This window comes from Oncorhynchus kisutch, unplaced genomic scaffold, assembly GCF_002021735.2.
Source record: "Oncorhynchus kisutch isolate 150728-3 unplaced genomic scaffold, Okis_V2 Okis02a-Okis13b_hom, whole genome shotgun sequence".
NCBI classification, from domain to species: Eukaryota; Metazoa; Chordata; class Actinopteri; order Salmoniformes; family Salmonidae; genus Oncorhynchus; species Oncorhynchus kisutch.
In genome coordinates this window covers 979,810-1,006,373 of record NW_022261979.1, presented here as the reverse complement: position 1 = coordinate 1,006,373, position 26,564 = coordinate 979,810, and the positions used below count along the sequence as shown (strand labels likewise).

General features: G+C 46.0%; 1 protein-coding gene across 2 annotated transcripts in view; it reads right to left on the bottom strand.

Moving 5' to 3' along the window:
* ulk4 (unc-51 like kinase 4) overlaps window positions 1–26,564 on the bottom strand; it is a 156,996-nt gene that overhangs the window by 69,029 nt on the left and 61,403 nt on the right. The window contains exons 29-32 of one of the 2 annotated variants that reach the window (XM_031812240.1): window positions 26,245–26,398; window positions 24,712–24,804; window positions 8,374–8,422; window positions 622–727 (exon numbers count right to left, since the gene is read on the bottom strand). In XM_031812240.1, coding sequence (XP_031668100.1) covers window positions 622–727; window positions 8,374–8,422; window positions 24,712–24,804; window positions 26,245–26,398 — 402 coding nt within the window. The remainder of the gene's footprint in view (window positions 1–621; window positions 728–8,373; window positions 8,423–24,711; window positions 24,805–26,244; window positions 26,399–26,564) is intronic. The other variant, XM_031812241.1, reaches the window with a different exon arrangement.

Genomic DNA, 26,564 nt, shown 5'->3' with positions numbered 1-26,564 from the left:
TTGTCAATGATGGAGAAACTGTTGGGTGTTGTATTACACACATTGCTGCATTAACCCATCAAAGACATGTGTTTATGTCAGTCACCGTACCTTTCTGATAGAGCAGTTGGAGGTCTGAGTCCTCACTTTACATTGAAGTCATTTAGTAGATGCTCTTATCCAGAGAGACTTACAGTAGTGAGTCATTTAGTAGATGCCCTTATCCAGAGAGACTTACAGTAGTGAGTCATTTAGTAGATGCTCTTATCCAGAGAGACTTACAGTAGTGAGTCATTTAGTAGATGCTCTTATCCAGAGAGACTTACAGTAGTGAGTCATTTAGTAGATGCTCTTATCCAGAGAGACTTACAGTAGTGAGTCATTTAGTAGATGCTCTTATCCAGAGAGACTTACAGTAGTGAGTCATTTAGTAGATACTCTTATCCAGAGTGCAAACATTTTCATACTGGTCCCCCATGGGAATTGAACTCACAACCCTGGCGTTGCGAGCGCCATGTTCTACCAACTAAGTCACACGGAACCACATGGGACTTGTGCACGGTGTTCTTTGTAAATGGGGTGGAAACTGTTAGGCCTAGATACAGTACAATGCATTCATTTGTGTGAGGCAGTGCACCGTACCTTGTTGGTAGAAGGGTTGTAGATCCACGTCTTTCTGTCCAGTCAGGTTGCTGAGGAGAGCCATGGCCTTCTGCATGGTTCCACCCAGGATATTGTCCTGGTGCTCCTGGAGAGAACACAACATGGAATAAAGACACAGGAGAAATGAATAGGGGGCAAGGGAAAGGAATGGCAAAAACCCATGGAAGCACACAGTCTTTCAGGGCAATCCTTAAATATTGAGAGCCTTAGGGATGGATTTGAGCAAATCTGCCTTAGCAATGCTTCTGCAGTACTCTTGTTTTCACAACTACTGTCCCCTGCACCAACAGTACGTCTTATTCTGAAAACTGAAGCATACAGTAGCTAACATTCTGCATTTGTATTGACTACATTATCATCTGTTGCTTACATTATACCTTTCACAGGGTCTAGATACACCTGTATGTGCCATCTTAAGGGCCTAGATCTGATGATGACTGAAGAAATAGCTGAGCTTTAATGAAGAATAGTCATAAGCATCTTAACTTTTGAGAGGAGAAGCATCTTCAGGACCTGACTGAGGGCTAGATGAAGGACAGCAGAGGAGCAGGGGAGCTTGGGAGGAGGGAGATGGGGCAGCTTGGGGAGAGGGAGGAGGGAGATGGGGGAGCTTGGGGAGAGGGAGGAGGGAGATGGGGGAGCTTGGGGAGAGGGAGGAGGGAGATGGGGGAGCTTGGGGAGAGGGAGGAGGGAGATGGGGGAGCTTGGTGAGACGGAGGAGAGAGATGGGGGAGCTTGGTGAGAGGGAGGAGGGAGATGCGGGAGCTTGGGGAGAGGGAGGAGGGAGATGGGGCAGCTTGGGGAGAGGGAGAAGGGAGATGGGGCAGCTTGGGGAGAGGGAGGAGGGAGATGGGGCAGCTTGGGGAGAGGGAGGGGAAAGATGGGGGAGCTTGGGGAGAGGGAGGAGGGAGATGGGGGAGCTTGGGGAGAGGGAGGAGGGAGATGGGGGAGCTTGGGGAGAGGGAGGAGGGAGATGGGGGAGCTTGGGGAGAGGGAGTGGGGAGATGGGGGAGCTTGGTGAGACGGAGGAGGGAGATGGGGGAGCTTGGTGAGAGGGAGGAGGGAGATGCGGGAGCTTGGGGAGAGGGAGGAGGGAGATGGGGCAGCTTGGGGAGAGGGAGGAGGGAGATGGGGGAGTTTGGGGAGAGGGAGGGGGAGATGGGGGAGCTTGGGGAGAGGGAGGAGGGAGATGGGGAGCTTGGGGAGAGGGAGATGGGGCAGCTTGGGGAGAGGGAGGAGGGAGATGGGGGAGCTTGGGGAGAGGGAGGAGGGAGATGGGGCAGCTTGGTGAGAGGGAGGAAGGAGATGGGGGAGCTTGGGGAGAGGGAGGAGGGAGATGGGGTGGCTTGGGGAGAGGGAGGGGAGAGATGGGGGAGCTTGGTGAGAGGGAGGAGAGAGATGGGGGAGCTTGGTGAGAGGGAGGAGGGAGATGGGGGAGCTTGGTGAGAGGGAGGAGAGAGATGGGGGAGCTTGGTGAGAGGGAGGAGGGAGATGGGGGAGCTTGGGGAGAGGGAGGAGAGAGATGGGGCAGCTTGGTGAGAGGGAGGAAGGAGATGGGGGAGCTTGGGGAGAGGGAGGAGGGAGATGGGGCAGCTTGGTGAGAGGGAGGAGGGAGATGGGGGAGTTTGGGGAGAGGGAGGGGGAGATGGGGGAGCTTGGGGAGAGGGAGGAGGGAGATGGGGGAGCTTGGGGAAAGGGTGGAGGGGGATGGGGGAGCTTGGGGAGAGGAAGGAGGGAGATGGGGCAGCTTGGGGAGAGGGAGGAGGGAGATGGGGGAGCTTGGGGAGAGGGAGGGGGAGATGGGGGAGCTTGGGGAGATGGAGATGGGGGAGCTTGGGGAGAGGGAGGGGGAGATGGGGCAGCTTGGGGAGAGGGAGGAGGGGGATGGGGGAGCTTGGGGAGAGGGAGATGGGGAGCTTGGGGAGAGGGAGATGGGGGAGCTTGGGGAGAGGGAGGAGGGGGATGGGGGAGCTTGGGGAGAGGGAGATGGGGAGCTTGGGGAGAGGGAGGAGGGAGATGGGGCAGCTGGGGGAGAGGGAGGAGGGAGATGGGGGAGTTTGGGGAGAGGGAGGGGGAGATGGGGGAGCTTGTGGAGAGGGAGGAGGGAGATGGGGGAGCTTGGGGAGAGGGAGGAGGGAGATGGGGGAGCTTGGGGAGAGATGGGGGAGCTTGGAGAGAGGGAGATGGGGGATGGGGGAGCTTGGTGAGAGGGATGAGGGAGATGGGGGAGCTTGGGGAGAGGGATGAGGGAGATGGGGGAGCTTGGTGAGAGGGAGGAGTGAAATGGGGGAGTTTGGTGAGAGGGAGGAGGGAGATGGGGGAGCTTGGGGAGAGGGATGAGGGAGATGGGGAGCTTGTTGAGAGGGAGGAGTGAAATGGGGAGCTTGGTGAGAGGGAGGAGGGAGATGGGGGAGCTTGGGTAGAGGGAGTAGGTAGATGGGGGAGCTTGGTGAGAGGGAGGAGGGAGATGGGGGAGCTTGGGGAGAGGGAGGAGGGAGATGGGGGAGCTTGGTGAGAGGGAGGAGGGAGATGGGGGAGCTTGGGGAGAGGGAGGAGAGAGATGGGAGAGGGAGGAGTGAGATGGGGGAGAGGGAGGATGGAGATGGAGGAGGTGGAGGTTACTTTGGGATGTGGGGGAGGATGAGCCTTGGTGAAGGTTGTGTAATTATCTGGTGAGCAGGGTGCAGGGGATGAGCCTTGGTGAAGGTTGTGTAATTATCTGGTGAAGGTTGTGTAATTATCTAGTGAAAGTTGTGTAATTATCTGGTGAAGGTTGTGTAATTATCTAGTGAAGATTGTGTAATTATCTAGTGAAGGTTGTGTAATTATTTGGTGAAGGTTGTGTAATTATCTAGTGAAGGTTGTGTAATTATCTGGTGAAGGTTGTGTAATTATCTAGTGAAGGCTGTGTAATTATCTGGTGAAGGTTGTGTAATTATCTGGTGAGCCTTGGTGAAGGTTGTGTAATTATCTGGTGAAGGTTGTGTAATTATCTAAGTGAAGGTTGTGTAATTATCTAGTGACGGTTGTGTAATTATCTGGTGAGCCTTGGTGAAGGTTGTGTAATTATCTGGTGAGCCTTGGTGAAAGTTGTGTAATTATCTGGTGAAGGTTGTGTAATTATCTAGTGAAGGTTGTGTAATTATCTAGTGACGGTTGTGTAATTATCTGGTGAGCCTTGGTGAAGGTTGTGTAATTATCTGGTGAGCAGGGTTGGATTAGGAACATAATAAGTAGGTAGGCAATGAAGGCCTGAGCTAGGATGTCTGGGATCTAGGCCAGAGTGAAAAAAACACACACACACACACACACACACACACACACACACACACACACACACACACACACACACACACACACAGAAAATCAATGCAGCCATAATTAGGGCCCAGACGATATTTGTTCAAGGGGTTTCCACAGTTTACAGGCTGACAGGAAGGCAAAGAGAAGCAGATAGAGAGAAGCACAGAGTTGGGCCAGTAGCTCAGGGATTCTCCTCAGTCTCCTGGATAAATTAGCCATGGAATCTCAAGGCCCAGAACCATCACTTTTCCACCTGTTTTCTCTGCTAGGCCACTTGAGAAGAGCAGGGGTCATACAGATATCAACAGCCCTTAATGAAGAGATACATGTGTGGGCCTAGACCCTGATGGGCTCAACTGATTGACTTCCTATAAACACTTTGTTTAACACAAAGACTGGTTTGATTTGTTAAGGATGAATAGGGAGACACATGGAGGAGAAACGTATATGGCTGTGTGGCTGCGTCCTTTCTGACAGATGACAGAGTTGAATCCAAAAGCAGGAGATAGAAACATACTGAAAAAATAAGGACGGAAAGAAAAACAACTTTTTATCACCTCCCGAAAAAGCATGTCCTCATTTCTGTATCTTATCAGATGTGTAATGGAATTGTGCTGTCTGCCTGCAGCTTGACTTGATCTCTCATCATCTATAATGCTAACTTCAGATCTCATCATCACAATCCCAAACATACCATTGGCTGCCTCTGGCCTTGCAGTCTGAACCAACAATCACCTCAGTTCTCAACTCAACGTATGTCTCTCTGTGTTGGTTTACATGGAACTAGACTGGAGCCTCACTATCACAGGCCCAATCCCAGAACCTCAAACTTCTATGTAGCTGCGTGGCTGCCTCTTCTGAACTAACTTCAATGTGTGTGTGTGTGTGTGTGTGTGTGTGTGTGTGTGTGTGTGTGTGTGTGTGTGTGTGTGTGTGTGTGTGTGTGTGTGTGTGTGTGTGTGTGTGTGTGTGTGTGTGTGTGTGTATGCGTGTGTGTGTGTCTTTGCGAGGGGATAAGCAGTCGATGAATTTCTGTTGACTGCAAGGAAAATGGATTAAAAAGGATTCTTCTTCTTCAGTGTGTCCTACAGTGTAAAACAAGCTCTGAAAAGTAGCTTTGCGATACAACTAAAGACAGTGTTTATGTCTGCTATTTGACTTTCTTTCAAGCTGTAATTTGGTCTCCAGATCAATATTTGTCGCAATGCAGACTTTTCTTCTCTGCTGTTGTTAATGAGAATGGCAGAGGGGAGCGCAACTATTCTCCTAATACCAGCAATGTTGCAATCAGAGCTAGCTGTATAAACCTCTGATTCTATTAGATTCTCGTTTCTCTCTTAGAGCTCACAAACTCAGAGTCCACCGACTGTACATTCCTATCTACCTTCCCCCCACACACACAGGCAAAATGGATTTTCTTCCAATTAGATGTACACTGTCAGATGACATCAAATTGAATATGGGGCAGAGGCACTACAATCAGGGGAAGGCAGAGATAAAGCCATCCTGCAACAGGGAGGGGGTCCACTCCACCGACCATCTTTGTTCATTAACTTCTATGCCAACATTAACCTTTAAAACAAAGCTGTTCAAATAGGGACATTTGAGGGGTCTCAAGTCTCAAGCATTCTCCTTAACCCAATCAATCATGATCATCAGTAAAATACCATAATGCATTGCAGCAGCCACAACAAACTAGACGTGAGCTTCAGTCTCCAGACATTAGATTCAGGACAGCAGGAAAGGAGTGCTAGAGCCTAGCATTGTTACTTGGGGCTCTTGTTGTAACCAGAGTCAAGCTCCCTAAACACTTGCTTAAGGATCAGTCTGCCGATGTTGGACCAAACTCAATCAATGCCACTGTCAATCACCACCGTCTTCCTCGCCACACTCATTAGTGAGGTGCATTACTGCTCCGTCCGCGGACCACTTTCATGCCGTCTCTGGCCCGAATCAATGCCAGTCCGTGAAACTGCTGAGCTGGCCTTAAAAGTAAATAAGTGGACAGCTATTACTACTGCAGTCTGCACTAACTGTGTCGCGAAAAAGCAATTTGATACGATCCCGACCAAACCCGCATATCAGCTTCCATTGGATTGGAGAAGGCAAGCCATTGCGGTTCAGAGTAAAGTTAAAAGGTATGGTATACGTCCCAAAAGTGAACCCTATTCCCTATGTAGTGCACTACTTTTGACCAGGGCCCATAGGTCAAAAGTAGTGCACCATATAGGGAATAGGCTTCCATTTGGTACACTCACTACACACACATGGTGACTACAGTGAAGTGAGAGTGAAAAGAGCTGATTTAATCCTGTCACTATGTATCTGTAAAGCCTGTAATGGACTGGCCATAGTGTATGTCCTGTAGGTGTAACAACTAGGCACTATATGAATGGTGAACCCTCCAACGGTGGAGAGGAGAGCAGGATTAGTGTGTGATAGAGTCCAGACTATATTGGATAGAGCCGTGTTTAAGTGGTTGACCTGCATGACACTGATCGGCTGGTAATGCACACTAAATGGCTCTCCTTCCTGTATGGCTGCGTATGTAACACTGCATTGTATGGTGTTTAACTGTGTGGAGGGAGGCTTTTCTAACGCATTCCAGAACTTATTCATTGAATCACTAATTCAGAACATTAGGTCCTCTAAATGTAATGATGACATGCATGTGATAAAGTCTACATACGTCCTAGTTGGTACTATCATGGTTAGGCCTGGCCTATACCTCCAAAACATAGAAGAAGAGACCCGTGGAAAGCAACACAACTATACCTCCAAAACATAGAAGAAGAGACCCATGGAAAGCAACACAGCAATACCTCCAAAACATAGAAGAGACCCGTGGAAAGCAACACAGCAATACCTCCAAAACATAGAAGAAGAGACCCATGGAAAGCAACACAGCAATACCTCCAAAACATAGAAGAAGAGACCCATTGAAAGTAACACAGCAATACCTCCAAAACATAGAAGAAGAGACCCATGGAAAGCAACACAGCAATACCTCCAAAACATAGAAGAGACCCATGGAAAGCAACACAGCAATACCTCCAAAACATAGAAGAAGAGACCCATGGAAAGCAACACAGCAATACCTCCAAAACATAGAAGAGACCCATGGAAAGCAACACAGCAATACCTCCAAAACATAGAAGAAGAGACCCATGGAAAGCAACACAGCAATACCTCCAAAACATAGAAGAAGAGACCCGTGGAAAGCAACACAGCAATACCTCCAAAACATAGAAGAAGAGACCCATGGAAAGCAACACAGCAATACCTCCAAAACATAGAAGAAGAGACCCGTGGAAAGCAACACAACTACACCTCCAAAACATAGAAGAAGAGACCCGTGGAAAGCAACACAACTACACCTCCAAAACATAGAAGAAGAGACCTGTGGAAAGCAACACAGCAATACCTCCAAAACATAGAAGAAGAGACCTGTGGAAAGCAACACAACTACACCTCCAAAACATAGAAGAAGAGCCCCGTGGAAAGCAACACAATACGTAAGGACAATCAACCTAACAGCTAACTGATTCCATCTGTGTGATGTTTCTCAAAGTGTTCTTACATGCAGTGGCAACGTGTCTGAGAAGTCACCCAAGCGATAAGTTCATTAAAGAGTGCAGAGCAGTTACTGGTGGATTGAGGTCAAGGGGGAATTGGCTGTTTACTGAAATAAGCGTTCTGGTCTGATGAATATGTAACCTGTTGTAGGAGCTGGGGGACGACGACCACTTCATATTCTCACTCCATTAAGCACAGCCCCTCAAAAGGCTGTTCCGCTCCCTCCGTCACTCAATTACACAATGTACTGTGATGGGTCACCACCGCACAGCACACTCATTTGCATAATAAATCAATAAAGAACCCTGGCAAACGAGCGCTGCTGGTGCAAAACGGGCTCGGCCTGAAATGACAGAGAGAGAGAAGTAGGCAGGCGGTGGGATGGGGGTGGGGTGGATGGGAGGCGTTTTTACGAGCCTAAAATGTCTGGCCCAGCAGAATTCCCCCACATAACAGCCTTTGAATTATGTTCCAATAGCCCAAAGTCTTCTCCACCCAATGGGACTCATATATTTTCATGACAGAGAATAAAAAAGCGAGGTGGGGGGGGGAGGGGAGGAAGCAAGGTGGTTTGTAATATGGCTCTTTCATCTTAACATTCCTCTCCACTAGGTTCCACCTCGGGCCGTCTGAAAGACGGAGAGAGACACAGACTCAGAGTCGAGTGGAGGTGGGAATTTGACAAACCACTTATATTTTTAGGAGATAGCTTTTTTTCTTGAGCCTGGAAATGAAAAGTCAGGCAGGAAACACAAGTGATAAATAAAACCGCACACCAAAGCAGTTTCCTGGAACATAAGATTTTAGTATTAAGAAAAAAAAGCAGCATTTTAAGTGGGGCTCTTAACTTACCGCCATGACTTGAAAGACAACAGGTAGGATCCTGCTGTCTCTGACCAGGCTGTGGAGGAGGGAGAGAGAGAGAGAGAGAAACACAGAGGCAGGTTTAGGTACCTTCATAGCACAGAGAGACGTTTCATCTTCATTAGGGTCCATGCATTGCCTCTGAATCTGAGGCCTACTGAACGTATGGGAGTATTTCAGTGTGTTTGTGTGAAGGCACCGCAGCGTGCCTCGGCTCTAAGATCAGTCATGTGAGAAAAGGACCTCTGACTAATCTTCTGTGGGGAGAAAGGAGCCTTCTGACACCTCGGCACCCAGGAGTAATGTACATCTTTATTGAAAATGACTCTCCACAGCTCCCTTATTGATTAAGCCTTTTGATTCACAACCAATTACAGCTTGTGTATAGAGGTGCTCAAAGGAAGAAAACATTGTGGCAGGCAGGCTAGACACATTTAAACAAGACTAGAGGTCACCCAGAGAAAACCTATTAGAGGGAGTTTTTACATAACAATGATGTATTGCACGGCTGGGAAACATTTATTTCCCAGTTTTCCATATATGGTGTCCTCAGTCCTCCAAAGAGAATTCCATCAAATGTTTCTAAAGTAGTGTAGCTTATGTGAGGCAGCTAAGCCATTGTGCAGAACACCAGATAAGAGTAAACACCACTGCCGCTAGGACTAAATCTCCCAATAAAGTGCAGAGGGACAACACAAGCCTGTGATTAACCAGAGAGACATCCTCTTGAGGTTGAAAGTCACATAGAAGTCAGCAGGCAACCTGAACATACTGAGAAAGGAGAAAACTGAAACATGAAATACAGATGACAACACAAAAATTGACCAGTCCTAGTTGATGTCCAATCTGCTTTCATACTAACTACACAATATCAAGTTTGTTGTAGGGGCCTACATTAGTTTGCCTACAGATGTAGGATTTTAATTTGACCTGAATTGTCACAGCAAAATAATATTGCAGCAACAGGATTTTAACGTTTAATCTACAATGTTGCTTGATTGGTGGTTAGGTAATTAGGCTACATGAAAAGTGCAATACTGTTAATATAACCGTGTGTTAGTGTGGGCTTTCAGTGAATGTATGTAAATCCCAAAGCTCATCTGCATTTCCTGTGGTGCAGGAACATTTCTGTAACAAAAGAGTGATAAAATTAAGATCCTACACATGTATATATGCAGTGTACTATATAACAGACATACTTATATGAGATACAAACTGTCCCCCCAACCATATCTCCACTTATCTGCACCACCTTCCCTCTCACCTCCTCTTCCCTCTCTCGTCCACTCTTCCCTCTCTCTCTCCTCTCTCCTTCCACTCTTCCCTCTACTTTTCCACTCTTCCCGCTCTCCTTCCACCCTCCCACTCACCCTCCCCTCTCACCCTCCACTCTTCCCTCCCACCCTCCACTCTTCCCTCTCACCCTCCACTCTTCCCTTCCACCCTTTCCTCTCTCCATCCACCTTTCCTCTCTCTCTCCACTCTTCCTCCACTCTTTCCTCTCTCTCCCTCCACTCTTCCTCCACTCTTTCCTCTCTCTCCCTCCACTCTTCCCTTCTACCCTTTCCTCTCTCCATCCACCCTCCTTTCTCCCTCCCTCCCTCCACCCTTCCCTCTCCCCCTCCACCCTTCCCTCTCTCCCTCCACTCTTCCCTCTCTCCCTCCACTCTTCCCTCTCTCCCTCCACTCTTCCCTCTCCCCCTCCACCCTTCCCTCTCTCCCTCCACCCTTCCCTCTCCACCCTTCCCTCTCTCCCTCCACCTTTCCCTCTCTCCCTCCACCCTTCGCTCTCTCCCTCCACCCTTCCCTCTCTCCCTCCACCCTTCCCTCTCTCCCTCCACCCTTCCCTCTCTCCCTCCACCCTTCCCTCTCTCCCTCCACCCCTCCACCCTTCCCTCTCTCCCCCCACCCTTCCCTCTCTCCCTCCACCCTTCCCTCTCTCCCTCCACCCTTCCCTCTCTCCCTCCACTCTTCCCTCTCTCCCTCCACTCTTCCCTCCCTACACTCTTCCCTCTCTCTCTCCCTCCACTCTTTCCTCTCTCCCTCCCCTCTCCCGCCACTCTTCCCTGACCTCCTCCATTATTGTAGTTCAGAAACAACCCTCTCCCATCGATCTCCGTGTGAACCTGAGTGATGACACGTCATTAACATTAAATTGTGCTCATAAAACAAATCAGGAACAAATATGGAGAGTTAAAGGTGAACAGAGGGCCTGGGTCGTAATTCCACTTTACCCCCATAGAGTAGACTAGACAGAGGTGTAACCAGAACTGATGAATGGCCAAGCTTTATCTCCCTGACGGGGTGACAGAGGAGTGTAAATAGCCAGGCTTCTTCTCCAAGCCTCACAGATTGCCGAGCTTGCATCCCAAATTACACCCTATATAGCACTATATAGGAGATAGGGTGCCAATTGGGACGCATCTACATTGAACTGAAGGCATCCTGTGTGCGAAGTGACATTAAATTATAGCTCAACTTAGGCTACATCGAGGGCCCAGCCAAAGACAAGTCTTTCCCCGTGATGACTCACATAGCTTTCAGCCATTACATCTGAGAAACAGAGGGATATTTCTGGAGACAAATCAGGTCCATCTGTAGGGTGGTAGTGTCTCACCCCCAGCCTACATGGTTAGCTTTCCCAGTTCCACATCATTCTAAATCCATAGCACCCTGCATCACTGTCACGTTAAGAGAAACTGAACTACCGAAATCCGTTCCTGTCAAGGCAGCCAGTAATACTGATACAGGCCTGTTGAAGACTTATTATAGAGGAGGAATAACTGAACTGAAACCATGTCAACAGCAGTGGATACTATCTCGGTCAAAGCCATGGCTCTCTAAACACGATCCTACACAAGTTTTGGGCTAATGACAACTAATGCAGAATGCATGTACAGTACAACTCATTTCTCAACTTCAATACATCTCTGTGCCATACAGAATGTAGACTGTCCTTAACGTTAGGGGGAAAAAAACTCTCATTTTCATGTAGATGCAGATTGCGTGGATGAAGTGGCATTTGCCCAGCTAGGCTGGAGGGCAAAATAATAAGATACGCTCTGCCCACATTCTCCACGGCTGCAGACAACCTTCTGATCTTATTTACAATCTGATGAAGTTGAGAGTGTGCCTGAGTACAGCTCTGATTCAACCTGTCACGCTTCCTTAATAATGGCACAATGTGTGGATGACATTTAACAGTCGGTCTGCTACCACAGATCCTCCAGCAGCTGCCTGGCTGGGAGGGATTTGGATTTTTATATTAAATAGCACTTTTCCACTACTAATCTCTCTCTCTCTCTCTGTGTTTCTGTGTGTTTCTCTCTCTCTCTGTGTTTCTGTGTGTTTCTCTCTCTCTGTGTGTTTCTGTGTGTTTCTCTCTCTCTCTGTGTTTCTGTGTGTTTCTCTCTCTCTCTGTGTTTCTGTGTGTTTCTCTCTCTCTGTGTGTTTCTGTGTGTTTCTCTCTCTCTGTGTGTTTCTGTGTGTTTCTCTCTCTCTCTGTGTTTCTGTGTGTTTCTCTCTCTCTCTGTGTTTCTGTGTGTTTCTCTCTCTCTGTGTGTTTCTGTGTGTCTCTCTCTCTCTCTCTGTGTTTCTGTGTGTCTCTCTCGCTCTGTGTGTTTCTGTGTGTGTCTCTCTCTCTCTGTGTTTCTGTGTGTTTCTCTCTCTCTCCCTGTCTGTCTGTTTCTGTGTGTTTCTCTCTCTCTCTGTGTTTCTGTGTGTTTCTCTCTCTCTGTGTGTTTCTGTGTGTTTCCCTCTCTCTCTGTGTTTCTGTGTGTTTCTCTCTCTCTGTGTGTTTCTGTGTGTTTCTCTCTCTCTCTGTGTGTTTCTGTGTGTTTCTCTCTCTCTCTGTGTTTCTGTGTTTCTCTCTCTCTGTGTGTTTCTGTTTCTCTCTCTCTGTGTGTTTCTGTGTGTGTCTCTCTCTCTGTGTGTTTCTGTGTGTCTCTCTCTCTCTGTGTGTTTCTGCGTGTTTCTCTCTCTTTGTGTGTTTCTGTGTGTTTCTCTCTCTCTCTCTCTCTCTCTCTCTCTCTCTCTCTCTCTCTCTGTGTTCCTGTGTTTCTCTCTGTGTGTGTTCCTGTGTTTCTCTCTCTCTCTCTCTCCCAATGTTTTAAACAATGCAAATGTTAATAATTACCGTATAGCCTCAAGAAATGCTGAAATCTATAATTGTGATATCATGGATGGTCTATCCTTGCATCCATAGCTCTATGAATTTAAGTCTGGTTATATTTCTCCAGGACCATAAATAAGCTTTTTAGAGAAACAGGCTGGTGACCGCTTTGTTATTGTTTCAATGAAGGATTGTATCTTTAAGATTAGGTCCACACAGGTCCACACAGGTTCACACAGGTTCACACAGTGCCTTCAGGAAGTATTCTTACCCCTGGACTTATTCCACATGTTGTTGTGTTACAGCCTGAATTCAACATGGATTAAAGGGATAATCCAGCCCTAATTCACATGATTAAGTGTTAAATAGTGTTAAATTACACTCATATTTGAATATTTTCTTTGGAACAAGATAATAATTTGGTCATTATAACAAGGTTGGTAGAAACATGTGAAAATTGTTTTTGGAAATCTGTTGTAGCTCAAGTCTACTACAAAACCCTCAATGCAATGGTCTCTCTCTGAGCTGGCTGGCCAGTTAGCTCGCTAGCTAGAAAACATAGCTACGCACAACAATACCAACATCAATATCAGCATGTGAAATAGCTAGCTAGCTGTAAAACATAGCTACGCACAACAAAACCAACATCAATATCAGCATGTGAAGTAGCTAGCTAGCTGTAAAATCGGCTAAACAAACTGCACTCTCACCGAGTTCAACTTGCATTTCGTCTCTGCCCAGAGGGAGAGCCATTAGAATCGAATTAACACCTATTGTATATGTTGCCAATGGGCCTTGCGGTGCATTCTGGGTGATTCTGGGACAAGAACAGCTCTCCTTCAAGAAGTGAATGGGAGTCAATTGGGCGCTTGCTCAAAAACCGAACATTAGTACGAATTTCAAGAAGTACAACATTGCAAATCTTTTCCAAGATGTGAGATAATTAACTTGTTCTCTTTAATATCGTATAGCTCATACTCGGACTTTGAGAAGGGATTGAATGACGTCTAGTTTAGCCTCCGGGTGCCGCAGCATGACAACGTGAATGCAGATGGGTCGACAGTCAGTTGTGTGGGGCATTTCGCCATTCATTGCCCTGTGGGATTCCTATCTCCTCCTTTCTGTAATATCTCTGCTTCCCACAGACACACAGGGGGCATTGCAACATGGTACTTGAAGTTGAATAATTTACTACACTGTTTAGATTGGTACATCTAAGCAAAATCTCTACTTTGTCATGAGGATATAGATGTATGTATGTGTTCTATTGGCTGATTTGGCGATCTGGAGAAGAGGTCATTGTTTTAAATGTGTTATGAAATCTGATAGTGTGGTAACCCCTATGACGAGAATGTTGTCATTAAGACGCATTCCTACACGATTTCCTGATTTTCAAAGACGGACCAGATAGAAGTTAAATCACGGGGACATCTGTTATTTTACCCAGCGATAGAACATAGGCTTTCACCAAATTGACAGGAGTATCAGGATTTTATTTCTGGGGGCGGATTATTCCTTTAAATATATATATTTTTCTCACCTATCTACACAATACCCCATAATGACAAAGTGAAAACATGTTTTTTGAAATGTACAGATGAATGGTATTGTAAATGAAATACAGAAATATCTCATTTCCATAACTATTCACACCCCTTTGCTATGACACTCCAACCTGAGCTCCGGTGCATCCACTTTCCTTTGATCATCCTTGAGATGCCACTACAACTTGATTGGAGTCCACCTGTGGCCAATTCAATTGTTTGGCCATGATTTAGAAAGAAACACACCTGTCTATACAAGGTCCTACAGTTGACAGTGCAGAAACTATACCAAGGAACTGTCCGTACCTCTCCGAGAGAGAGAATTGTGATGAGGCATATATCTGGAAGGGTATGAAACAAGTTCTAGAGTGTTAAGTTTCCAAGAACACAGTGGTCTCCATCATTGGGAGATGGAAAAAAAGCTGGAACTACGCAGACCCTGCCTAGAGCTGGCCGTCCAACCAAACAACAGGGCAAGAAGGACCTTAGGGAGGTGACCAAGAACCCAATGACCACTCTGACAGAACAACAGAGTTCCTTGCCTGAGACGGGAGAACCTGCCAGAATCTGGGCATTATGGGAGAGTGGCCAAACAGAAGCCACTCCTAAGAAAAAGGCACATGACAGCACACCTGGAGTCTGCAAAAGGGCACATGACTCATAAGACAATATATTCTATGGTCTGAGGAGACAAAAATGTAACTCTTTTGCCTGAATGCAAAGCGATATGTATGGAGAAAATCATGCACAGTTCATCACCCGTCTAACACCATCCCTACCGTGTAGCATGGTGGCAGCATCATGCTATGAGGATGCTTTTCAGCGGCAGGGACTGAGAGACTGGTAAGGACAGAGGGAACAAAATACAGGCAAATCCTTGATGAGAACCCACTTCAGAGCGCAAAAGATCTTAGACTGGGTGCGAAGATGTACGTTCCAACAGGACCTCAAGCATACAGCCAAAGCAACACTGGAATGGCTTCAGAACTATAATGTGAAAGTCCTTCAGTGGCCCAGCCAAAGCACAGATTTGAATTCCATTGAAAATCTGTGGAAAGACTTGAAGATTGCTGGTCACCGCAACTCCCCATCTAACTTAACAGAGCTTGAGAAAATCTGCAACGAAGACTTAAACTGTAAACGCCACCAAAGGTGCTTCTACACAGTATTGACTCTGGGGTGTAAATACTTATGTAAACTAGATATCTGTATTTCATTTGCCATACATTTGCTAAAATGTCTAAAAACATGTTTATATAGATTTTAGATTTTGAACCTTTATTTAAGTAGGCAAGTCCGTTAAGAACAAATTCTGGCTTTGCACTTTGTAATTATGGGGTATTGTGATACATTTTTAATTCCGGCTGTAACACAAAATGTGGGAGAAGTCAAGAGGTATGAATACTATCTGAAGGCACTGTATATAGTGATGTAATCATTTAAAGTCTGAAAAGTGGAGTGTAGAGTAATAGTGGACATTAGTGCCAGTAAAACATCTTCCAACCTCACTCTGGAAACATTGTAAGGCAGCCTCTATCCTTTACTGTGCACTGTTCCCATCCACTTTGCTCCACATGGCTCCCCGGACTGTCAGAGAGTGTGACACAGACAGTCCTGCAGGTCATCTCTGCTGCCTGTCAGAGGGAGAAGCTGAGGTTGAATGAACAGAGCTGCTGCCTGCCACTGAGCCATGTCAAACCAACACAGCTCAAGCCCAGTCAGCTCTTCAGACCGGCCACTGATAGTACGAGGTAACACTCCCATTCCTCATTTACACACACCAGCTGTCAGAGCTGATTACACACACACGAACGCACACACAAAAACACACAAACAGACCCACCAACACACACAGTCAGGGATGAGGTGTTGCTCTATTCCTCTGACCGCACTCAACTCTGCTGTCCTCTCCAATCAGCAGAGAGGAGCAGAGGTCTCCATGCAGGCAGCACAGGTGGCAGACAGATGAGAGGAAAGGAGGGAGGAGAGGACACCTGGGGATCCCAGGCTTTTAACACAATGGCTGTGACCAAAATGGCACCCTGTGCCTTTTAGAGTGCACTACGTTTGAACAGGGCTCATAGGCCTCTGGTCCAAAGTATTGCACGATAGGCTGCCATTTGCGACACGTTCAAAACAACACCCCTGCCTGTTCATCCCACTGACCAATCACTCATTGTGTATGCACAGACTACCAGGCAATGGTACCGCGTTGACCAATAGCACGATATCAGCACGACTCCAGTCAAATCAAATAATAATACCACAATGAGCGTAGCCTTGATGTAGTCAGCGTGTAACCTCCGTTAACCTGCTCATTAGAAAGGATCAGGTTTTTATTAGCGGTAGCATGCCGGCTTCCTGTAGCTGTGAGGCTGGCTTCCGCTGGGATAAAAGCAAATTCCTGCTAATCAGGGTGTAAAAGCGTTCCCGCAGATAGAACTGGTTTTGCTTCACTTGCGAAAGCGGGCACAGCTAGGCAGACTGACTGAGCCCACACAAAGGCAACAACGGCCAAAGGTTCAGATAATTGGAAAGTTTGAACTCTGTATCAAACCTGATAATGAGGGGAAAGACATACTTGTATGAAGCCCTGTTAAAGTCCCAATTTGCAATCTAATTTAAGCCAGAACCCATCAAGGAGAGAGCTCGGCACTTTTTTAGGACTTTATCAAGCAGTGGTAAATGCAATTTAATTTCTCATTGTAAATGTAATAGCTCGTCTCAGACAAGGGAAATACAACCAACAGGAGTGTGTAGCAGATTGCTGACATCAATTTGAATAGTTCAGTTGGCTCTCTCAGTGCCAGATAGATAGACAGAGGGAGGTGTGGGGGCTGGCTTGTGTTCAGAGCCTTGACAGAAATGGCAGTCAGTCTGGGATGTGTTGGAGATCGGAGATAAAACTATGTAAGCGCACCCAGCTGGTGTCCATCATCACCTTCTCAACGACCAGGCAGGCAGCACAGAAACACAGAGAAACCAGCTCTCAATTCATCACAGACAGCGGCTCCCAAATGCCCCTGGTCCATAGTAGTGCACTATGTAGGGAACAGAGTACCCTTGTTTCATGAGGATCACCCAGATGAGAGGGCTTGAGGAACTATCAGGGAGACAATGGCAACATGCTTTAGATACAGTATACTACCATCACCAGACCAGCCTGTCATCTACTGCTCTTCAACTATTTCAACATCCTGCACGGCTTTATTCATTGGTAAACACATATAATACCTTACTTAGTATACAGACTGCTATCGCCTTACTATGGTGCAGTGGTGGTGTTCACAGTTTATTATACAGCAGAGTGAAATCTTATTCATTCTAACGACTTCTTCTGCATCTTTCAGTAACATCACGTTCCCACCTCTGCTAAGCAGCGCAGTCCCTAACTTAGGCTTAGTCTGACCTTTCCTCTGTAACAGATCAATAGTCCTTACTAATCCCAAGCACACAAAGGGCCTGTCTGCCTGCCTGCCTGCTGCCTGCCATTAGGTTAGAGGACAGTTTGGCTCTCTGATGAACACTGGAATATCCATGGTTAATACTAAACACTATGCAGGAATCTCATACAACTGCAGCAGCTAGCTAGCTATAGCAACCTACAACATACTGTACATCCCAAATGTCACCCTATTCCCTACATAGAGCACTACTTTTGACTAGAGCCCTATGGGTCCTGTTCTAACATAGCGCCCTATATAGGGAATAGAGTTCCATTTGAGATCCAGACAAAGCCTTCAAAGAGGGAGGGAGTGGACGGGTTGGTTAAGGACATTCTCAGATTTCCTTTTGAAAAGTGACATTACGTCTTCCTCTTTGTGCTCCAGGTCCAGTGTGATCTGAAAGCCATTGAGCAGGATGACAGACATACTGCTGAGGTGTGTGTTGCCACCAGCTGGTGAAAGACTCCTTTAAAACTCCCCCGGGAGCTGTTAACCCCCCTGTTCTGTTCTCCTTCTACCAGCTCCACTGTTCTCCCCTGAACAGCAGCGACATGGAGGTGACATCAGACCTCTCCTGTAGGCTGGTCCTAGTTGGACACACCCAATCATCAATCAATCGATGACTTTCCTTTCCCAGGGAACGGTTCCCTCGCCTTCAGCCCAGTGTGTGTGAGTGTGCGCGTGTGTGTGACCTTGCGTGTACGACCGTGTTTGCGTGTGTGAGTGTGTTACTGCTGCAGCATATCAGGGAAGTCCTACCTCTGAGAATCTCTTTAACAGCACATTACCAGTGTAGCTTTCTTTCAATAAGGACAAGCCAATGCCTCGTGTCTGTGTGCTTATGCATCAACTTCTGCAATTAAATAATGTCTCTACGTGAGTATTTCTCTAAAATGAGTTTAAGTTTGCACTTATTTATGCTCTACTTTCCCCTATGATTCAGATAACTGAACGGAGGAGGGGGTGGAACGGCCCTGGCAAGCCAAGGAAACATGGTGTGAGCTGAATTCTAAATGTGCCATGCACTGTGAGTTTGTGCCCTGCAGGCAGGCAGCTACAGAGGGAGGAGGGGGATCTACAGTGTGTTATTAGGGAAACAGTGCAGTGTTGGGCCTGAGCTCCACACTGCTCCCTACATGAGGCCACAACTCTGGAACACCCCTCAACATGCTGATGCTGCGAAAAGGTCAAGCATATTAAACTATGTATTAGGCTGCTGATAAACAAACAATTATTGACTTAGTGATTTTGTTTTGTCTGGTAGTAATAATAACATGAATGATCTGATGTGTCCAAAACCAGCTTATGGTTTACAGCTTCAAGGGAGGGAAGGAGAGAGAGACTTTTTACCTACTTAATGTACCACAGCGTGCCATCACAACAGCAAGATGTGTGACCTGTTGCCACAAGGTTTTATTGTTTATTTCACTTTTGTTTATTATCTATTTCAATTGCTTTGGCAATGTAAACATATGTTTCCCATGCAAATAAGGCCCCTTAAATTGAAATTGAATTGAGAGAGAGAGAGACAGAGAGAGAGAGAGGAGAGAGACAGAAAGAGAAAGACAGAAGAGAGAGATCAATTCACTTTTTTTATTTGATAATTTCTTAACCCCCAGAGATAATTTCTGAACTTAATATTCAACACCAGAAAAAAAATGCAAGTGTTAATCAAGATGCTGTGTTGTCTCTTCAGGTTGCGTTGTGTACAACAGATGCTATAGCAACCCCATCGCAACTCACCTCCATAAACTCTGGGTAGATAATAACAGATGCCATAGCAACCCCATCGCAACTCACCTCCATAAACTCTGGGTAGATAATAACAAATGCCATAGCATCCCCATCGCAACTTACCTCCATAAACTCTGGGTAGATAATAACAGATGCCATAGCAACCCCATCGCAACTCACCTCCATAAACTCTGGGTAGATAATAACAGATGCCATAGCAACCCCATCGCAACTCACCTCCATAAACTCTGGGTAGATAATAACAGATGCCATAGCAACTCACCTCCATAAACTCTGGGTAGATAATAACAGATGCCATAGCAACCCCATCGCAACTCACCTCCATAAACTCTGGGTAGACAATAACAGATGCCATAGCAACTCCATCGCAACTCACCTCCATAAACTCTGGGTAGACAATAACAGATGCCATAGCAACCCCATCGCAACTCACCTCCATAAACTGTAGGTAGATAATAACAGATGCCATAGCAACTCACCTCCATAAACTCTGGATAGACAATAACAGATGCCATAGCAACCCCATCGCAACTCACCTCCATAAACTGTAGGTAGATAATAACAGATGCCATAGCAACCCCATCGCAACTCACCTCCATAAACTCTGGGTAAGATATTAACAGATGCCATAGCAACTCACCTCCATAAACTCTGGGTAGATAATAACAGATGCCATAGCAACTCACCTCCATAAACTCTGGGTAGATAATAACAGATGCCATAGCAACCCCATCGCAACTCACCTCCATAAACTCTGGGTAGACAATAACAGATGCCATAGCAACTCCATCGCAACTCACCTCCATAAACTCTGGGTAGACAATAACAGATGCCATAGCAACCCCATCGCAACTCACCTCCATAAACTGTAGGTAGATAATAACAGATGCCATAGCAACTCACCTCCATAAACTCTGGGTAGACAATAACAGATGCCATAGCAACCCCATCGCAACTCACCTCCATAAACTGTAGGTAGATAATAACAGATGCCATAGCAACCCCATCGCAACTCACCTCCATAAACTCTGGGTAAGATATTAACAGATGCCATAGCAACTCACCTCCATAAACTCTGGGTAAGATATTAACAGATGCCATAGCAACCCCATCGCAACTCACCTCCATAAACTCTGGGTAGACAATAACAGATGCCATAGCAACTCACCTCGATAAACTCTAGGTAGACAATAACAGATGCCATAGCAACTCACCTCCATAAACTCTAGGTAGACAATAACAGATGCCATAGCAACTCCATCGCAACTCACCTCCATAAACTCTGGGTAGATAATGACAGATACCATAGCAACTCCATCGCAACTCACCTCCATAAACTCTGGGTAGATAATAACTCCACCGCAACTCACCTCCATAAACTCTGGGTAGACAATAACAGATGCCATAGCAACTCCATCGCAACTCACCTCCATAAACTCTGGGTAGATAATAACAGATGCCATAGCAACTCCACCGCAACTCACCTCCATAAACTCTGGGTAGACAATAACAGATGCCATAGCAACTCCATCGCAACTCACCTCCATAAACTCTGGGTAGATAATAACAGATACCATAGCAACTCCATCGCAACTCACCTCCATAAACTCTGGGTAGATAATAACTCCATCGCAACTCACCTCCATAAACTCTGGGTAGATAATAACAGATGCCATAGCAACTCCACCGCAACTCACCTCCATAAACTCTGGGTAGACAATAACAGATGCCATAGCAACTCCATCGCAACTCACCTCCATAAACTCTGGGTAGATAATAACAGATGCCATAGCAACTCACCTCCATAAACTCTGGGTAGATAATAACAGATGCCATAGCAACCCCATCGCAACTCACCTCCATAAACTTTGGGAAGATAATAACAGATGCCATAGCAACTCACCTCCATAAACTCTGGGTAGATAATAACAGATGCCATAGCAACCCCATCGCAACTCACCTCCATAAACTCTAGGTAGACAATAACAGATGCCATAGCAACTCACCTCCATAAACTCTGGGTAGATATTAACAGATGCCATAGCAACTCACCTCCATAAACTCTGGGTAGATATTAACAGATGCCATAGCAACTCCACCGCAACTCACCTCCATAAACTCTGGGTAGATAATAACAGATGCCATAGCAACCCCATCGCAACTCACCTCCATAAACTCTGGGTAGATAATAACAGATGCCATAGCAACCCCATCGCAACTCACCTCCATAAACTGTAGGTAGATAATAACAGATGCCATAGCAACCCCATCGCAGCTCACCTCCATAAACTCTGGGTAGATAATAACAGATGCCATAGCAACCCCATCGCAGCTCACCTCCATAAACTCTGGGTAGATAATAACAGATGCCATAGCAACCCCATCGCAACTCACCTCCATAAACTCTGGGTAGATAATAACAGATGCCATAGCAACCCCATCGCAGCTCACCTCCATAAACTCTGGGTAGATAATAACAGATGCCATAGCAACCCCATCGCAACTCACCTCCATAAACTGTAGGTAGATAATAACAGATGCCATAGCAACCCCATCGCAGCTCACCTCCATAAACTCTGGGTAAGATATTAACAGATGCCATAGCAACTCACCTCCATAAACTCTGGGTAGATAATAACAAATGCGGAATAAAGCAGCTTCTCAATCATTAAATCATTTTGACATTGTGTTGGTTAGACTCTGGTTTTCATCAAGATGACACTGTGTTGGTTAGACTCTCTGGTTTTCATCAAGATGACACTGTGTTGGTTAGACTCTGGTTTTCATCAAGATGACATTATGTTGGTTAGACTCTCTGGTTTTCATCAAGATGACATTGTGTTGGTTAGACTCTCTGGTTTTCATCAAGATGACATTGTGTTGGTTAGACTCTCTGGTTTTCATCCAGATGACGTTGTGTTGGTTAGACTCTCTGGTTTTCATCAAGATGACATTGTGTTGGTTAGACTCTTGGTTTTCATCAAGATGACACTGTGTTGGTTAGACTCTCTGGTTTTCATCAAGATGACATTGTGTTGGTTAGACTCTCTGGTTTTCATCAAGATGACGTTGTGTTGGTTAGACTCTCTGGTTTTCATCAAGATGACATTGTGTTGGTTAGACTCTTGGTTTTCATCAAGATGACGTTGTGTTGGTTAGACTCTTGGTTTTCATCAAGATGACACTGTGTTGGTTAGACTCTCTGGTTTTCATCAAGATGACACTGTGTTGGCTAGACTCTCTGGTTTTCATCAAGATGACATTGTGTTGGTTAGACTCTCTGGTTTTCATCAAGATGACACTGTGTTGGTTAGACTCTCTGGCTTTCATCAAGATGACACTGTGTTGGTTAGACTCTCTGGTTTTCATCAAGATGACACTGTGTTGGTTAGACTCTCTGGTTTTCATCAAGATGACGTTGTGTTGGTTAGACTCTCTGGTTTTCATCAAGATGACACTGTGTTGGTTAGACTCTCTGGTTTTCATCAAGATGACGTTGTATTGGTTAGACTCTCTGGTTTTCATCAAGATGACATTGTGTTGGTTAGACTCTCTGGTTTTCATCAAGATGACATTGTGTTGGTTAGACTCTCTGGTTTTCATCAAGATGACATTGTGTTGGTTAGACTCTCTGGTTTTCATCCAGATGACGTTGTGTTGGTTAGACTCTCTGGTTTTCATCAAGATGACATTGTGTTGGTTAGACTCTTGGTTTTCATCAAGATGACACTGTGTTGGTTAGACTCTCTGGTTTTCATCAAGATGACACTGTGTTGGTTAGACTCTCTGGTTTTCATCAAGATGACGTTGTGTTGGTTAGACTCTCTGGTTTTCATCAAGATGACATTGTGTTGGTTAGACTCTCTGGTTTTCATCAAGATGCCACTGTGTTGGTTAGACTCTCTGGTTTTCATCAAGATGACATTGTGTTGGATAGACTCTCTGGTTTTCATCAAGATGACACTGTTGGTTAGACTCTCTGGTTTTCATCAAGATGACACTGTGTTGGTTAGACTCTCTCGTTTTCATCAAGATGACACTGTGTTGGTTAGACTCTCTCGTTTTCATCAAGATGACACTGTGTTGGTTAGACTCTCTGGTTTTCATCAAGATGACACTGTGTTGGTTAGACTCTCTGGTTTTCATCAAGATGACACTGTGTTGGATAGACTCTCTGGTTTTCATCAAGATGACATTGTGTTGGTTAGACTCTCTGGTTTTCATCAAGATGACACTGTGTTGGTTAGACTCTCTGGTTTTCATCAAGATGACACTGTGTTGGTTAGACTCTCTGGTTTTCATCAAGATGACATTGTGTTGGTTAGACTCTCTGGTTTTCATCAAGATGACACTGTGTTGGTTAGACTCTCTGGTTTTCATCAAGATGACATTGTGTTGGTTAGACTCTCTGGTTTTCATCAAGATGACATTGTGTTGGTTAGACTCTCTGGTTTTCATCAAGATGACACTGTGTTGGTTAGACTCTCTGGTTTTCATCAAGATGACACTGTGTTGGTTAGACTCTCTGGTTTTCATCAAGATGACATTGTGTTGGTTAGACTCTCTGGTTTTCATCAAGATGACATTGTGTTGGTTAGAGTCCTAGTCTGTCTATCTGGAGATGGTTTAGAACAGGGTTCTAAACCGAATGCTTTTATTTGGCAACTAAAATGTTCTGAGCACAAAATATATATATATATTTTCCATGGTTGGACATAAAAGACTGTAAAAACACCTGGAAATCAGCTCCAAGTCATTTTCATTGTGAAATCTGTTCCCAAGTATTCCCACACATAGTAGAGAGACGTGATTATATACAAATGTAAACAAGGTTTGAAATGATTATGTTTAGTTTAATATTATATCTGTGCTTCTTGTGGTCAGTTTGCAGTCTACAAATGAATAGTAATTATGTTCTGGACCCCCGACCATCCTCCAGACCATCCTCCAGACCATCCTCCAGACCATCCTCCAGAAACAAAACGGCCCACGGCTGAATCTAGTTGATGATCCCTGGTTTAGAAGTTATTTATTTTATTTGACCCCTTGTTCTCTCCAATATCGCGATATCAAATTGGTAGTTCCAGTCTTGTCCCATCGCTGCAACTCCCCTAGAAAGCTGTGCGTCCCCCGAAACACGACCCTGCCAAGCCGCACTGCTTCTTGACACACTGCTCGCTTAACCCGGAAGCCAGTCGCACCAATGTTTCGGAGGAAACACCGTCCAGCTGGTGCTCAAAGTCAAGGAATCGCTAGAACGCGATGTGACAATGAAATCCCGGGCCGGCCAAACCCTTCCCTTAACCCGGACGACACTGGGCCAATAATGCGCCGCCTCATGGGTCTCCCGGTCACAGTCAGCTGTGCCACAGCCTGGGATCGAACCAGGGTCTGTAATGACACCTCAAGCACTGCGAAGCAGTGACATAGACCGCTGCGCCACTCAGGAGGCTGGTTTAGAAGGTTTTACCTGTTGACGGGGCTGCTGTGTTCTGTGAGGGCCACCAGCAGCTTGAGAGCGTAGACTGGGATTGGGTCTGGCTCCAACAGGAGAGATTCATACCTGCACAACATAGGAGAGACATCAGTCACACTTTATATGGATAGCTATTAGGGTAGTCCCCTACAGATAGGTTTAGGGTCTAGTTAGTTCAACAGCTTGTTGATCGGTGTATAGATGTTTTACTAACTATCCAGAAATCCTCTGCAGAGAACTGGCCTATGAGGACTGGCTTAAATATTGAATTCAATAAATCTAAATGACTAATGAAAAAAACATCAATAAATTCAATAAATCTAAAACGTTTATTTGAAACGTTTATTTCTAACACTAGGGAACTGGTCAAATAAAGTTAACAAAACAAGAAGGTTCACTACTTTGACTGCACTCCACACACCCAGGCCCAGATGAACAGTGGAGCTGGACTGGCTCTCAGTTTCTGGTCATTAATTCATCCATGTCATCAGAACTTTTAAATGAACTAAAGTTGAGAAGTCTGCAGAAGCAGCTGAAGGGAGAGAGAGGGTAGGCACAAAGGGATAGGGTAGAGGAGAGTAGAGAGAGAGAGAGGAGAGAAGGTAGAGGAGAGTAGAGAGAGAGAGAGGAGAGAAGGTAGAGGAGAGTAGAGAGAGAGGGTAGAGGAGAGTAGAGAGAGAGAGAGGAGAGAAGGTAGAGGAGAGTAGAGAGAGAGGGTAGAGGAGAGTAGAGAGAGGAGAGAGGGTAGAGGAGAGTAGAAAGAGAGAGAGGAGAGAAGGTAGAGGGGAGTAGAGAGAGAGGGTAGAGGAGAGCAGAGCAGAGAGAGAGAGAGAGAGAGAGAGAGAGGTAAAGGAGAGCAGAGAGAGAGGGTAGAGGAGAGTAGATAGAGAGAGGAGAGAGGGTAGAGGAGAGTAGAGAGAGGAGAGAGGGTAGAGGAGAGTAGAAAGAGAGAGAGGAGAGAAGGTAGAGGGGAGTAGAGAGAGAGGGTAGAGGAGAGCAGAGCAGAGAGAGAGAGAGAGAGAGAGGTAAAGGAGAGCAGAGAGAGAGGGTAGAGGAGAGTAGATAGAGAGAGGAGAGGGTAGAGGAGAGTAGAGAGAGGAGAGAGGGTAGAGGAGAGTAGAGAGAGAGGAGAGAAGGTAGAGAGAGAGGGTAGAGAGAGAGGGTAGAGAGAGAGAGGGTAGAGGAGAGGAGAGAGAGGGGTAAAGGAGAGCAGAGAGAGATAGAGAGAGGGGTAAAGGAGAGCAGAGAGAGATAGAGAGAGAGGGGTAAAGGAGAGCAGAGAGAGATAGAGAGAGAGAGGGGTAAAGGAGAGCAGAGAGAGAGGGGGGAGAGGTGAGGAGAGATGAAAGAAAGTGTAGCGGAGATAAGAGAGAGGGGAGAGGATAGGGGAGAGCGGAGAGAGAGAGCAGGGAGAGAGGGTAGGGGAGATAAGAGGGGGGAGGAGAGAGGGAAAATGTAGAGAAGAGCAGAGTGATAGAGAGGGTAGAGGAGAGAGAGATAGAGAGATGCAGGAGAGAGCATACTCACTGTGGAAGAAGGGCTTCTGTAATGAGAGTCAGTAGTCTGCCAGTTGAAGAGTTGCACTCTCTCTCTCTCCCCTCTCCCTCCTCCACGGCCTCTTGGCTCAGCAGCAGCAGTGTGATCTCTGACAGAACACGCAAGCTGACGATACGCCACTCCACTACAACACAAAACAGAGCATGTAACACACACACAGCATTATTGATCCATGCAGACCCTCTGCAGTGAGAGAGCTGATAGTTACCTTACATACAAATCAAAACATTTACTACAATACCAAGCACATGCAAATGTGGTTAACTTTAGACCAAGGGCCTTGCTGTGTG